The sequence below is a fragment of the Ovis aries genome, chromosome 1, assembly GCF_016772045.2.
Source record: "Ovis aries strain OAR_USU_Benz2616 breed Rambouillet chromosome 1, ARS-UI_Ramb_v3.0, whole genome shotgun sequence".
Classification (NCBI taxonomy): domain Eukaryota; kingdom Metazoa; phylum Chordata; class Mammalia; order Artiodactyla; family Bovidae; genus Ovis; species Ovis aries.
In genome coordinates, this window is record NC_056054.1 from 145772570 (window position 1) to 145786867 (window position 14298).

The 14298-nt window shown below is 35.1% G+C and overlaps 1 protein-coding gene across 45 annotated transcripts in view; it reads left to right on the forward strand.

The window, feature by feature from the left end:
• Window positions 1-14298, forward strand: part of ROBO2 (roundabout guidance receptor 2) — a 669055-nt gene that overhangs the window by 526142 nt on the left and 128615 nt on the right. For 28 of the 45 annotated variants that reach the window (XM_060416312.1, XM_042230259.1, XM_042230263.1 and 25 more), the window contains exon 7: window positions 55-66. The exons of the other annotated variants lie outside the window; for them this stretch is intronic. In XM_060416312.1, coding sequence (XP_060272295.1) covers window positions 55-66 — 12 coding nt within the window. The remainder of the gene's footprint in view (window positions 1-54; window positions 67-14298) is intronic. 45 annotated transcript variants of the gene reach the window in all.

The window sequence follows — 14298 nt, forward strand, 5'->3', positions numbered from 1 at the left end:
TCTTTTTTTTAATTTCTTTTTTATGTTCTCACCACACCATTGTAATGTCTACAGCTCGCCCTGTGGGTAAGTAGCCATCCTTCTATCCATTTCGCATGGCTTTGTACAATGCTTCATAGCTCATACATGTTAGGATATGACAGATTGAAATATATTTGTTCACCCCTGTTAAAATATAACTTGAGGGACTGTCTGCTGTAAAAGTTGCTTCTGACTTTTTCATCGCTTTACTAAACCATGTAGTTACTTTTTACTGCTCTGCAATTAATAGGTAAAATTTTCATGTAAAAGAATATGTGAATAGTGAATATTATATACTGTTAACTTTTCTTGAGAAAATTACACTTCAATTTTCTTGAGTGAGTCCAATCATAATGTTTGATATTTGTTAAGATGAAAGATTATGAACTAGGTTAAGAAGTTTTATTATTTTATGCACATATATTTTAAGCTGCTTGGAGTCTCTGCTTTGTAAGGGTATTTTTTACTGCTGCACACTTATCTGCATGCCACTTAAACAAACTTTAGTAGAATGCTTCAAGTTTTTGTAAGTCAATGCCTACACCTAGAAGAAAAGGGAATGATGATCTGTGTTCTTTGGCATGAAAAATTGTTTGACTATACATTCTTCATTTGGCTTTGCAAAACTGAAATTAACAGCTTGTGCTTGCATTAATTTAAGTGGTAATTATTTTTAAACAAAGATAAAATATTTTTTAATAAACTTTCTGTATGTCTCTTAAAGTTTAGCTTAACCTATCAAGAAATGTGTTTGAATAAAAGAAATCTTGGTAATTGTGATAAAAGTAAATAAATAGATATATGCTTAAATGGATTGCTTCTTTAATATACCAAGAGGTACTTTAATAAGTTTTTCAATTTGACAGAGCTAAATAACTGGTTCACCTAACTTCAAAAGCTTCGTTAATATACTGGCTTGACATTATTGACATTTGGTATATAGTCATCCAGACTCATAACCTTTTTCCCCCATTGGTTGAAACATTCACAGACATTATTGTTATGTAATATCTTCTTATATAGATAGTAAATACAGTAAAAAGAACTTTGGCTTCCTAATCTGAATTTCTGTTCTGCTATTTCCAAGCAGTACTTCCTTTGTCAGTTACTCAACAATCCTAATCCCCAGTCACTTCCTGTATAAAATTGAGAGAAAAGCCCTAACTTATCAGAACTGATGTAGGAATAAATTGAATTCAAAATTGACCATATATGTGAAAAGTTTTGTATGTCAACATTGGTTTACACATTTCTAGTTTCTGAGACATATTATTTCACATTTCAGTATTTCTGGAATATACTTATGGCTTATCATCAATTTCGACATAAACCGTAGACATTTTCTCCTTAAAACACCATTTAATTGATCATGATTTTTACAACTGGTGCTTTTAGAAGGTTAAGGAATATATTATAGTTTTTGCATTTGTAAGAATTCACATTGATAAGTTTACATATTTATGGTATGACATCAAAAATTAAGAAATAAGTGGGAAAGAATAAAATAATAACCTTGCAAATTAACAGGAAGAATCACATTAAATTATAGATATTTGTATATAAAATTTTATGCCAGTAAACCATGATCACTTGATCTATATTATTTTGCAAGTTCCCCAAACATAGAACAATATGTTAATAATTTTCAGTATATAAAAACTCTTAAATAAAAATACATTGATTAGAAAATATGATGTATGCAGGGTATTAGATGTATTTGTCACCTACAAAGCAATTCAAAATTTATTTCTGTATTTATTCTTTTTCAAAATGATTTCTTAAATTCCCATTGGACGGGAACTAAAGAATAGCTTCTTGACACATTGTACTTTATTCTGGGAAAGCCTGTCATTTTATAAATCTTTCTTGAATGACATGACAATGTTGAGAGATACGAAGAACTATACTTTAAACTTGACAACTACTATTAATTTGGGAAAGTGAATGTTTGATATGCTTTTATTGGATCACCAAAGAAGACGGATAATGAGGAAATTATTTGCTTTTTCTTTTCATAAATTTCTTACATCAATTTTAATTCAGGAATTATAGATAAGGCAACTTTTATTGTAAGGTTAGAAGATACAAATTAAGTAAAATCTTGAATTAAATATTCAGAGCTTGAAAACTACATTATTAATATTTGTTAGTAGACTAAATGTTTTTTAACTTTGAAACTTAGCATTAGCATAAACAGTATTCTACAAAGTAGAAACCACAGAAAGCAGAGGAAAATCCATCTTGGATGCTAGTATAAACTATGTGAAGAGATATGTACCAAATATATAAGATTTAGAGAAAATTCAGTGGGTAGCTCCTGTCTAAAGCTTTTAAAAGAAAATTAGAAATATATGCAGATTCTGGAATACTTATAGATTCAGAAATCAATCATTACATTACATACCAGATGAAGCTTGGTAGTCTGTGGGGAAAGCCCTTTTAGAAATCATTGTAAACTTCCAAACTGGATAACTCTTATAAGCTGCATTTGAGTCAAAGAATTGGAAACTCTATGCAATTTACAGTGGGAATAAACACCTTCTTTCCTGTACTTTTGAGAAGATAAAAAACACTCTTGAGTTTGAGGATCTTCAATGTGAAAAATCTTACTGAAAGGAAACAATCACATAAGTGCCAATGGCAGAAAGTATTCTCAGATTTCACTTACTCATGTGCAATGTCATCAACAGCTCCAAGAGTCCTGGAACCTAACTTCCTTAGTTATCTTTACCACAGAATCTTGACAAATGCCACTGTAATCCTTAAAAATCCACCAGCCCATTCTGTGATTTTGACTTTTCCCTGTCCCAACAGCAGTTTTTATGTGAGAAGCAAAAGTATATCCTAGGGCATAGTTAAGTCTGAATGTTGAAATATTCATTTGTTTGTTTAGAAAACTCTTATGATGAGGGAACTAACAGAAGAAAAGGTTCTAAATAGGGATAAATATCTTGCTTCCTATGCCCATCTGTCTTATTTTCTATTGGAAGTCTTTCCCAAGCTTAAAAATAAAAAAAGAACATCTATTTTGGAGATGGGCAACACATTTTTTTCCTAGCAGCAACTCAAAACATGATGAGTAATTTGGAAAAGAACTGTCAAATCTACCAGCTGCCTTGCGTGTGATGGTGAGGCCTGCTTCGTTTTGTGTCTTATGTACCATCTGCTACATACTGATTGCCTCCAGTATGGAAACTAAAAGCTGAGTATATCAGGTGAAACTCATTTAACATCAAAAACAAATTGACAATACACAACATTATAGAAATTTCCAATTATTTCCTAATTTAGTAACTCAAAAGTATGTTTCTTTCTATAGAATATAATTGGCCACACAGGAGTTTGTAAGTATAGAGGCATGTAAACATTTCTGGCAAAATTTCCATCTTTTATTATTATTTTGAAGATGCAGCCACTGTATAGGGACATATTTTTTCAATCTTTGTTTAAACACAAAAATTAACATAACCTCATTTTAGAAAGTTCTGTTTCAAGTTGAAGTGGAGTTTTTTCTTTCCTATAACATGCTCTGAAGCATTTTATTGAGGCCACTAAAAGGTCCATAAAAAGTGAGTGCCTGGAAAAATTCATTCATAAAATATTATACTATAAAGCAGATACTACTTTAAAAATAATACAACTGGTTTTTCAACACCTCTACCCTCCACCCCACCTTGAAATTTGGAAAACAATGTGCTGGATATAATTTAACTTAATAATGGAAATATTACAGGTATTTTTTTTTTAATCAGTAACTAGAGAGATATGAATCCTCTCATGTCAAGGTCAGCTTTTCTGCAAAAGACCTCCTAAGCATCTCTTAGGAGGAAGCCTATACTTGTATTCTATGCAGCCTTTCTTCTTTGGACAAGCTGTTACCCCAAGACCTGAAGTGATCATCTCTCTCCTAGGAGCCCTTATGTTTCATGCACCTGGCACTAATTAGCTACTTTATGCAGATTCCCATTTAATTTTTATTAAGTATCACATTTTTCATGGCTCCATAAGTTTTGATTAAATAGTAGGTTAAAAATGCATTCAATTGTGTTTATTCTAACGGTGTTCCCGTGATGTGAAACATTTAAAATATCTTTCAGTTCAGTTCAGTCCCTCAGTCATGTCCGACTCTGCAACCCCATCGCAACACGCCAGGCCTCCCTGTCCATCACCAACTCCCAGAGTTCACTCAAACTCACATCCATCGAGTCAGTGATGCAATTCAACCATCTCATCCTCTGTCGTCCCCTTCTCCTCCTGCCCCCAATCCCTCGCAGCATCAGTCTTTTCCAGTGAGTCAACTCTTTGCATGAGGTGGCCAAAGTAGGAGTTTCAGCTTTAGCATCATTCCTTCCAAAGAACACCCAGGGCTGATCTTCTTTAGAATGGACTGGTTGGATTTCCTTGCAGTCCAAGGGACTCTCAAGAGTCTTCTCCAACACCACAGTTCAAAAGCATCAGTTCTTCAGCGCTCAGCTTTCTTCATAGTCCAACTCTCACATCCATACATGACCATTGGAAAAACCGTAGCCTTGACTAGATGGACCTTTGTTGGCAAAGTAATGTCTCTGCTTTTCAATATGCTATCTAGGTTGGTCTTAACTTTTCTTCCAAGGAGTAAGTGTCTTTTAATTTCATGGCTGCAATCACCATCTGCAGTGATTTTGGAGCCCCCAAAAATAAAGTCTGACACTGTTTCCCCTGTTTCCCCATCTATTTGATGTGAAGTGATGGGACCAGATGCCATGATCTTCATTTTCTGAATGTTAAGCTTTAAGCCAACTTTTTCACTCTCCTCTTTCACTTTCAACAAGAGGCTTTTTAAGTTCCTCTTCACTTTCTGCCATGAGGGTGGTGTCAACTGCATATCTGAGGTGATTAATATTTCTCCTGGCAATCTTGATTCCAGCTTGTGCTTCTTCCAGTCCAGCATTTCTCATGATGTACTCTGCATATAAGTTAAATAAGCAGGGTGACAATATACAGCCTTGACGTATTCCTTATCCTATTTGGAACTAGTCTGTTGTCCCATGTCCAGTTCTAACTGTTGCTTCCTGACTGGCATATAGGGTAATGCTAATTTTTAAAGTGAAAAATCAAGTCCTGGTTACTTCTCATGCTTGGCTGGTGTTAGTCACTGACTAGGTTCTTTTGGAAGCATCTTTTGTGTTTGACAGTGTCTGTTCAATGCCTCTAATTTGAAGGGTGGGTATAAATTTATTGAGTCATATTTTTTTCTCAGACTTTGAATTGTCTTCATATTGAAAAATTCTGTAGTGAAATTCAAGGTTCGCAAAATATTTTTATCCTAAGTGGGATACCCTTTTATGAATACTAATATGAATATCAATATAATCCCTTCTTCCAGTAACTTTGCTGGGTTATACCTTGAGCCCGATCACTTGTGTCTAATGTTCCTAGAACAGCACAACCCCTTAAATCTACAGATTCATGTTTTAATTTACTCTATTTCAATATGATTTCTTCTGTTTTATCTCTGGATATTTTTCCTTTCTCAGTTCTTTTCCTCAAATACATCAGTTATATTGGCTTTCCTTTGTCTCAATTCCATATTTGTTAACTTCTCTATAATAATTTTGACATCATTTTTCATATTGTTTGATTTCTTAATGCCTGTTTATCACCTACCTCTTTCAGTTTAGTTATCATTTTCCTATTTCTCAATTATATGTCTTTAACTTTTGTTAATTTCCTTGCCAAGCTTGAACAAAGCATTCTTCTCCACTTGTCTTTTAGGCCCTTAACCTCTTTTTTTGAGATTTTTGTTTGTGTCTTTTTTTTTTTTTTAATGAGTGGCCCTGTTGTATGTATATAATTCTATTTGGACTATAAACAGCTATCTATTCTAAATTATTTCTCTGTTCCCTTATGTTATATTGGGAAGATATAGATGTTTTATCTCCCTTTGGCTAATGATTATATTATTTTCTGTCATTCATTAAATAAGTAATTAGTTAATGTAAGTTTTACTGTTTTATTTAGTTTTGCATAGATCCTGTTTTAGTCCCTATTTGATTAACCATCTACTGCTGCTAGTTAATGGCTAAGAACTAGAGTTTGCATGTTTGGAGAAGAGAAAGTGAAAAGTATAAGGGTCATTCAGTAACCTCTACTTAGACTCTTATCTTGAATATTTTCTCAAAAAACATGTTACTTTCCTCTTGGTATGCTAGTGATTTTAATAGTACAGAACTGACCACTTTAGGTTACCAGCTCCCTATATTCTATATAAAACCCTCTTCATCTTCCTTCATTCTTCCTGCTTTGCAATGAAGATGCTTTTTAGGTATACTAGTTTTTCCACAGCTGTGTAACAAGTGCCCACAAATTGAGGGACTTAAATAGCACCCTTTAAAAAAATTTATTGAAATTAATTTGAGGCTAATTCCCTTACAATATTGTGGCGGTTTTTGCCATACATTAACATGAACCAGCCATGGGTGTACATGTGTCCCCTCATCCTGAACCCCCTTCCACTTCCCTCCTCATCCCATCACTCTAGGTTGCCCCAGCGTACCAGCTCTGAGGGCCCTGCTTCATGCATCAAATTTGGATTGGTCATCTATTTCACATATGCTAATATACATGTTTCAATGCTGTTCTCTCAAATCATCCCACCCTTACCTTCTCCCACAGAGTCCAAAAGTCTGTTCTTTACATCTGTCTCTTTTGCTGTCTTGCATTTAGGGTAGTTGTTACCATCTTTCTCAATTCCATATATATGCATTGGTATACTGTATTGGTGGTTTTCTTTCTGACTCACTTCACTCCGTATAATAGGCTCCAGTTTCATCCACCTCATTTAGAACTGACTCAAATGTATTCTTTTTAGTGGCTGAGTAATACTCCATTGTGTATATGTACCACAGCTTTCTTATCCATTCATCTGCTGATGGACATCTAGGTTGCTTCCACGTCCTGGCTATTGTAAACAGTGTTGCAATGAACATTGGGGTACACATGTCTCTTTCAATTCTGGTTTCCTCAGTGTGTATGCCCAGCAGTGGGATTGCTGGGTCATAAGGCAGTTCTGTTTCCAGTTTTTAAGGAATCTCTACACTGTTCTCCATAGTGGCTGTACTAGTTTGCATTCCCACCAACAGTGTAAGAGGGTTTCCTTTTTTCCACACCCTCTCCAGCATTGTTTGTAAACTTTTTGATGGCAGCCATTCTGACCAGTGTGAGATGGTGGTACCTCACTGTGGTTTTGATTTGCATTTCTCTGAAATGAGTGACGTTGAGCATCTTTTCATGTGTTTGTTAGGCATCTGTATGTCTGCTTTGGAGAAATGTCTGTTAAGTTCTTTGGCCCATTTTTTGATTGGGCCATTTATTTTTCTGGTATTGAGCTGCATGAGCTGCTGTTATATTTTGGAGATTAATTCATTGTCAGTTGTTTCTTTTGCTATTATTTTTTCCCATTCTGAAGACTGTCTTTTCACCTTGCTTATACTTTCCTTTATTGTGCAAAAGCTTTTAAGTTTAATTAGGTCCCATTTGTTTATTTTTACTGTTATTTCCATTACTCTGGGAGGTGGGTCATAGAGGCACTTGCTGTGATTTATGTCAGAGAGTGTTTTGCCTATGTTTTCCTCTAGGAGTTTTGCAGTTTCTGGTCTAACATTTAGATCTTTAATCCATTTTGATTTTATTTTTGTGTATGGTGTTATAAAGTGTTCTAGTTTCATTCTTTTACAAGTGGTTGACCAGTTTTCCCAGCACAACTTGTTAAAGAGATTGTCTTTTCTCCATTGTATATTCTTGCCTCCTTTGTCAAAGAGAAAGTATCCGTAGGTGCATAGATTTATCTCTGGGCTTTCTATTTTGTCCCATTGATCTGTATTTCTGTCTTTAAACAGTACCCATTTTTTAGGCCACAGTTTTGTAGATCAAAAGTCCAATCAGGCTTAACTCAGTCCTCCTCTTAGCACATCATAGGCCAGGTCAAGATGTTGATCAGCCTGAGCACTTCTCTGGAGACTCTCCAGAAGAATCCACTTCAGAATTCATGGAGGTTGTTGGCAGTATTAAGTTCTTTGTAGCTGTAGCATCGACATCACCATTTTCTTGTTTGCTGCCAGCCAGAAGCTTTCAAAGTCAGCAGTGATACCTTGAATCCTTCAAGGGCTGTGCTTACCTCTCACTTCTTGGTCTGCTATCAGCTGGAGAAAATCCCCTGATTGAAAGGTCTTTTTTGACTGGATTACACACCTAAATTAACCTTCAGTTCCCTAAGACCTATCTTAAGGTCAACTGATTAGTGACCTTAATTATAGCTACAGAATCTCTTTTGTCACATAACAATCATGGGAGTAACTTCAGGAAGTGTACGTCATGGGGGCCACCTTAAACTTTTACTATTCATAATTGACTGGGCCTTTTATTTCCTACAGTACCTTCTCTCCTGACTTGTGAATTTTAGTTGGTTAACTTTGAAGTCATCTCTCATATTTCCCAAGTCTCCTTCTTAACTCCTAATCTCCTTTTCCCTATCAAGGGATGATGGAATGGGCCCTTGCAGTGTTGACAAATACTTTTTGTGAAATTGGTATTAATAAAGGATTGTGGATTGAGTCTAGTTATTGTTCATTTCCTGTCCTCATTTTCCTCCAGATTCAACCATGATTGGCAAGAGGACTTCATAATTTGCAGTTTGGTGTTATGATAGTTTTTCCATATTATTCATTTCTTTTGTTGCATTTAATAGAAGGTGGAGCAAAAAGCCTTTGTTTCATTCAGCTCAGTTCAGTCACTCAGTCGTGTCCGACTCTTTGCAGCCCCATGAATTGCAGCACACCAGACCTCTGTGTCCATCACCAGTTCCCGGAGTTCACTCAGACTCACGTCCATCATGTCAGTGATGCCATCCAGCCATCTCATCTTCTGTCGTCCCCTTCTCCTCCTGCCCCCAATCCCTCCCAGCATTAGAGTCTTTTCCTATGAGTCAACTCTTTGCATGAGGTGGCCAAAGTACTGGAGTTTCAGCTTTAGCATCATTCCTTCCAAAGAAATCCCAGGACTGATCTCCTTTAGAATGGACTGGTTGGATCTCCTTACAGTCCAAGGGACTCTCAAGAGTCTTCTCCAACACCACAGTTCAAAAGCATCAGTTCTTCAGTGCTCAGCCTTCTTCACAGTCCAACTCTCACATCCATACATGACTACTGGAAAAACCATAGCCTTGACTAGATGGACCTTTGCTGGCAACGTAATGTCTCTGCTTTTGAATATGCTGTCTAGGTTGGTCAGAACTTTCCTTCCAAGGAGTAAGTGTCTTTTAATTTCATGGCTGCAGTCACCATCTGCAGTGATTTTGGAGCCCAAAAAAATAAAGTCTGAGACTGTTTCCCCGTCTATTTCCCATGAAGTGATGGGACCAGATGCCATGATCTTAGTTTTCTGAATGATATTAACCTAAATATTAAAAACATAATTTTAACCTAAATAATAAAAAACTCATTAATTTTGGAGTCTTTTCAAATAAAAATAAAATAAACAGCATGCTTACTTAGTAGTTTAAAGTAGTATAAATATTAAATATCACAGTAATGTAAAAGTCATGTGTGACTCTTTGTGACCCCATGGACTGTAGCCCGTCAGGCTCCTCTGTTTATGAAATTCTCCAGGCAAGACTACTGGAGTGGGTTGCCATTCCTTTCAAGGGATCTTCCCACCCAGGGATCAAACCCAGGTCTCCTGCGTTGCAGGCAGACTCTACCATCTGAATCACCAGGGAGGAGTAGAAACAGTATTATGAGATTAGTATTAGAAGACTTCACTGGCTATTGTCAGAAAGAAATAGCATTAATGTGTTAATCACACCTTCTAAGAAAAATTTTCACTTTTATAAATTATAATATTTCATTCACAGAAAGATACCACCTTATATATATTTCTTTATATATTGTAAAATATATATCATGATGTACATTACACCTAAATATTATATGCATGCCATGAAATGTCACTCAAGGGAATACTACATAATTAGGTTCATTAAAAATATATAAACTACCAAATTAAATTAAATTTTGAATTGAAATATGTGTGAATGCCTTTTTAAATACCTCTTATAGCAAACATTAGTTCCTAGATTTATTAAGGATATTATTTTCATCTCCCCTACAAAACTATTAGCTCTTTGTCAGTAAATACATCGTTGTGTTTATCTTTCTGCTGCCTCTAGGTCTAGCATAACATTTACACATGGTAGGGGTACACCAAGTGTTTGTGCAGTTAATTGATACACACATATGCACACATAGGTAATACTTGCCTAGAAAATGTTTATGCAAGCAGCTTTAAATAGTGCTATAAAAAGATTAAGCAACATTAATGGTAACAGGCCAATCATATAGTCCCCATTCTGCTAGTAGGAGATAAAATACAACAAAAAAGAAGGCACTAATGAGTTAGGATGGTGCCTTACTAAGCGTGTAATTAATGTTATTAAGAAACATTGCAGTTGCATATTAAAATTCCGTTAACTAAGCAGCACTTCAGCATCAGTACATTTGTTCCTTAGTTGCAAGTCCCTCCCCCCGCCCCCCCCCTTTTTTTTTTCTGATTGGCATCTTCATGCAGTCTTCTCCTAAAAAAATGAGATAATGGGATGTGATCAGCCCTCGTGGTTTAGCTGGAGTGCTGACATGACAGTTCTGGCAAGTTGACAGGTTAAGTGAGTGAAAATGGATGTCTTGTCTCACCATTTACACGAAGAGCCTTTTTTAAGCTATAGTTTTCCCTCCTCACCTCCACACTTACAACCTCCTCTACTTGCAATACTGAGGACTCTAGTTTTCCTAGTTAGTATCTAGAGAGGATTTTTTTTTTTTTTAACCACTCCTTTGACTCTTTTTCTTCCCCTGGTGAAAATGAGATCTTTTTAAAGAACAATGTAAATATTGTTGCATTTAATAATTCATTAGTTTTACTATTAATGGTATTTTCCTTGGAAATTAACACTCTCTTAAAGAAAACAAAATTTTACTGTTCTATTGTATTCTTAGTATTTTAGTCAGGAAAGCACAGTACAGAAGCAAAGCTACTATTGGTGAAGGACAGAATAATATGGGAAAATGTCATTTTCAAAAATCAGAATTTGTTTAAATTTTTCTCCATTTATAACTTAGAGAATTCAAGAGTTCATTAAAACCACATGCTAGATTTTAGGATGATTTCCTATAAGTAATGATTTCCTGTATTTGCCTATAATTGAAGTACAAATCTATTTTAATAATTTCACATACACTGAAGTGTAAAATGATCTGTAAACATGTCCAACAAAACACTTTATGTTAACTATTAAATTTATTGCAATATAGAAATATTTAATACCATTAGAGGATTAAATCGGACTTGCTAAAGTCAGTAAAGCCCATTTACATAGAAAAATACATGCTCCACCAGCATAAATCCTTCAATTTAACAAACATTTACCTGATTTTCTAAAGGGGTCAGTGAAGCCAGGCGATGGTAATAGTACATTGGTGCAATCCAGAAAACTTCTGTCTCTAACATAAGGCATGTGTTTTTACCTCTGTGAGGAACAACTTCACCCTCTTCCTTTCTTACCTACTTTATCTCAAAGGAACAAATCTGTCTCTTACTGTCTCTTTTTCTGTTTCAATGCTTTCCCCAACTGTCAGAGACAAAGTCAAGTTACTTTTGTAATGGTGGGACATCCTGTATTACAACACTTACCATGTTCCTAACGTTGTGTCATGCTTGATTATTTTCATGTAAGTTTCCTCTGATAGGCAGTAAGTTCCAGAGACCAGAGATCTTAGTACCCTCAGACCCTGACACCAGTAAATGCTTAAAATAATTAAATGCTATTATATGAGTTAAAGTGCCAACAAACATCTGAATTTATTTCTAATACAAATTTATTACTTTGGGGCTTCCAGTAAAAAAAAAGAAAATTAAGCACAAAATGTCTGTGAGGTTGTTGCTCAGTCACTCAGTCCTGTCTGACTCTTTGCAACCCCATGGGCTGCAGCATGCCAGACAGGCTTCCCTGTCCTTCACCGTCTTCCAGAGCTTGCTCAAACTCCTATTCATTGAGTGGGTGATGCCGTCCAACCATCTTGTCCTCTGTCATCCCCTTCTCCTCCTGCCTTCTAGCTTTCCCAGCATCAGGGTCCAGTGAAGCTGTGTGGTGGAGCTGTTTATTTTAACTCTGTTTTAACTCATGCTTGCCGATGAGATTTAAATGTGCAAGGTATTTTGGGACAAATGAACTTATCTTTTGCAAGGGCATTCTATTTTTTCTAGATAGTTGTAGAATTATTTCATTTTCTATATTTACATTGTTCATTTTCAAGAAGAAGCATATTATCTGTGACTATAAATTAAAGAGCATGGTTTTAATCACAATCACAAAACATACACATGCTTTTCATTTGCATGTCCCGCTTACCACCAAAACTCAGTACCTTTGATGCTCTTTGGACTTGCTTTCCCAGTTACTAAAACAGTTGATTTAGAAGGCCACTTACATTATTTTGTAGGTACGTTATAGAACGTGTTTGACTAGCTTCACAGCCTGCTTTAGTCAACAGATTTTGAATGACCATGAGTTACTTTTTTTTCAATATTATATGAACCTACAAAAATTAGTCTTCCCATAATCAATAAAGTCTACAACAGTGGTTAAAAAATATAAAGAGTATAGATGCATATTTGGCATAGGTTTTTACTTACATACAAGGACTGAATGCAGTTTGTACCTGTGAGACCCCTCATAGATGGAGAGTAGCATATGAAATCTAAATAGACAATGTATCTAAAGATTGCGATTTGTGTCATTCAATTTTTTGACCATCTTACTTTCCATATTTATGGAAACAGTAAACCATTTAGTAGTTTTGCTTTTTCAGTTTGACATTAAAAAAGCATACATATAATATACATCACATATAGAGAGGTAGCTTATTGAATTATTGTTGAAGAAGTATAGATGTTGGTTTTTATTATGGAACAAGAATTTTTAATATTAGTTAGAAGGAAGGCACTGGTGAGAAAGAAACCACATCACTCATCTAGAGGGGTTATTGCCGTGGACTCAGTAAGAAAGTGATTAATTGGAAAGGTATGTAATTTAGCACTTTAATAGTTTATATTTCTTAAAAACAGAGACAAATGAATAAAATGTGATTAAATTGGGTTTATAAAAATGATCATTTTAAAACTTATATCCCTAAATTATATTTTTCATTATAAATGCATTGCTTCCCCTGAAATGGATTATGTGTTAATAAGTTTCAAATTAAATATTTTCATGACATTATGCATTTCCAATATTATTAACAGAAGTCCTTTGGAAATCAAGTGAAGTGTTAAATAGTACAAATTAAATAGAATTAAATAAGTTGAAGAAACAGTCATTTATCAATTAGAAGCCGACCTATTCTGATTACTGAGTAAATATTCAACTCCTGTTCTACATTTCATATTAGTGAATTCTTGCTATTTCTTGTTGGTGAGGCTAAGCCTATTAACTAATTTTTTTTGATGAGAACTTTATAATTGGTTGTTACATAGTACCTGTGTTTTTGTATGTTGCTTTTGTCACTCCAGGGTGGTGGCTACTCATTTTACAGTAAGTTTTTGGTGCAGTGGGAATGATGTACAGAAGGGCATATTAAAATCAATTAGGAAATAGTTTCAAACATATTTTCTTCGATGTCTCCCCACCCAGATTAATATAATAATAAAGTAACTTTTCCCCTTAATTTTCTACTCCAAATTATTCATTTAGAGTTCACTATTTGAAGATTTTCCAGGCCAAATAGAGATACTATATCATTGCAAAATAGTAGACAGCACACCTTACCAGTAAGAGCTTACAATGGAACAGAACAGTGAAGGCACTCAGGCCCTCGGCATGGGGAGGGAGGATAGAGAAATAAGACAATACAAGCAAGGGAAAGTACCTTAAAGTGGGAAGAACCGAAGAAAAGTACAAGATTAGAGTGTGTTCAGGTTAATCTTTGTTGACAAGATGGATCAAAGGCTAATAGATATCAAGACGGATTAATCACTAAAACAAGCAAATACTTATGCAAGTGATTGAAAGTAGATTCGTCTGCTGAAATGTTGGAGCTGGTTTGAGCACAGGTGAGCATGCAGATGATAAAACCCTGGGACAGCTGATGGAAGACAGAATGATACACAGAGGAGAGTGATTTACAAGCAGGGCAATGGCAAGCAATAGAAAAGGCACTGTACGTTTTGAATGAAGAATGACTTGAAATA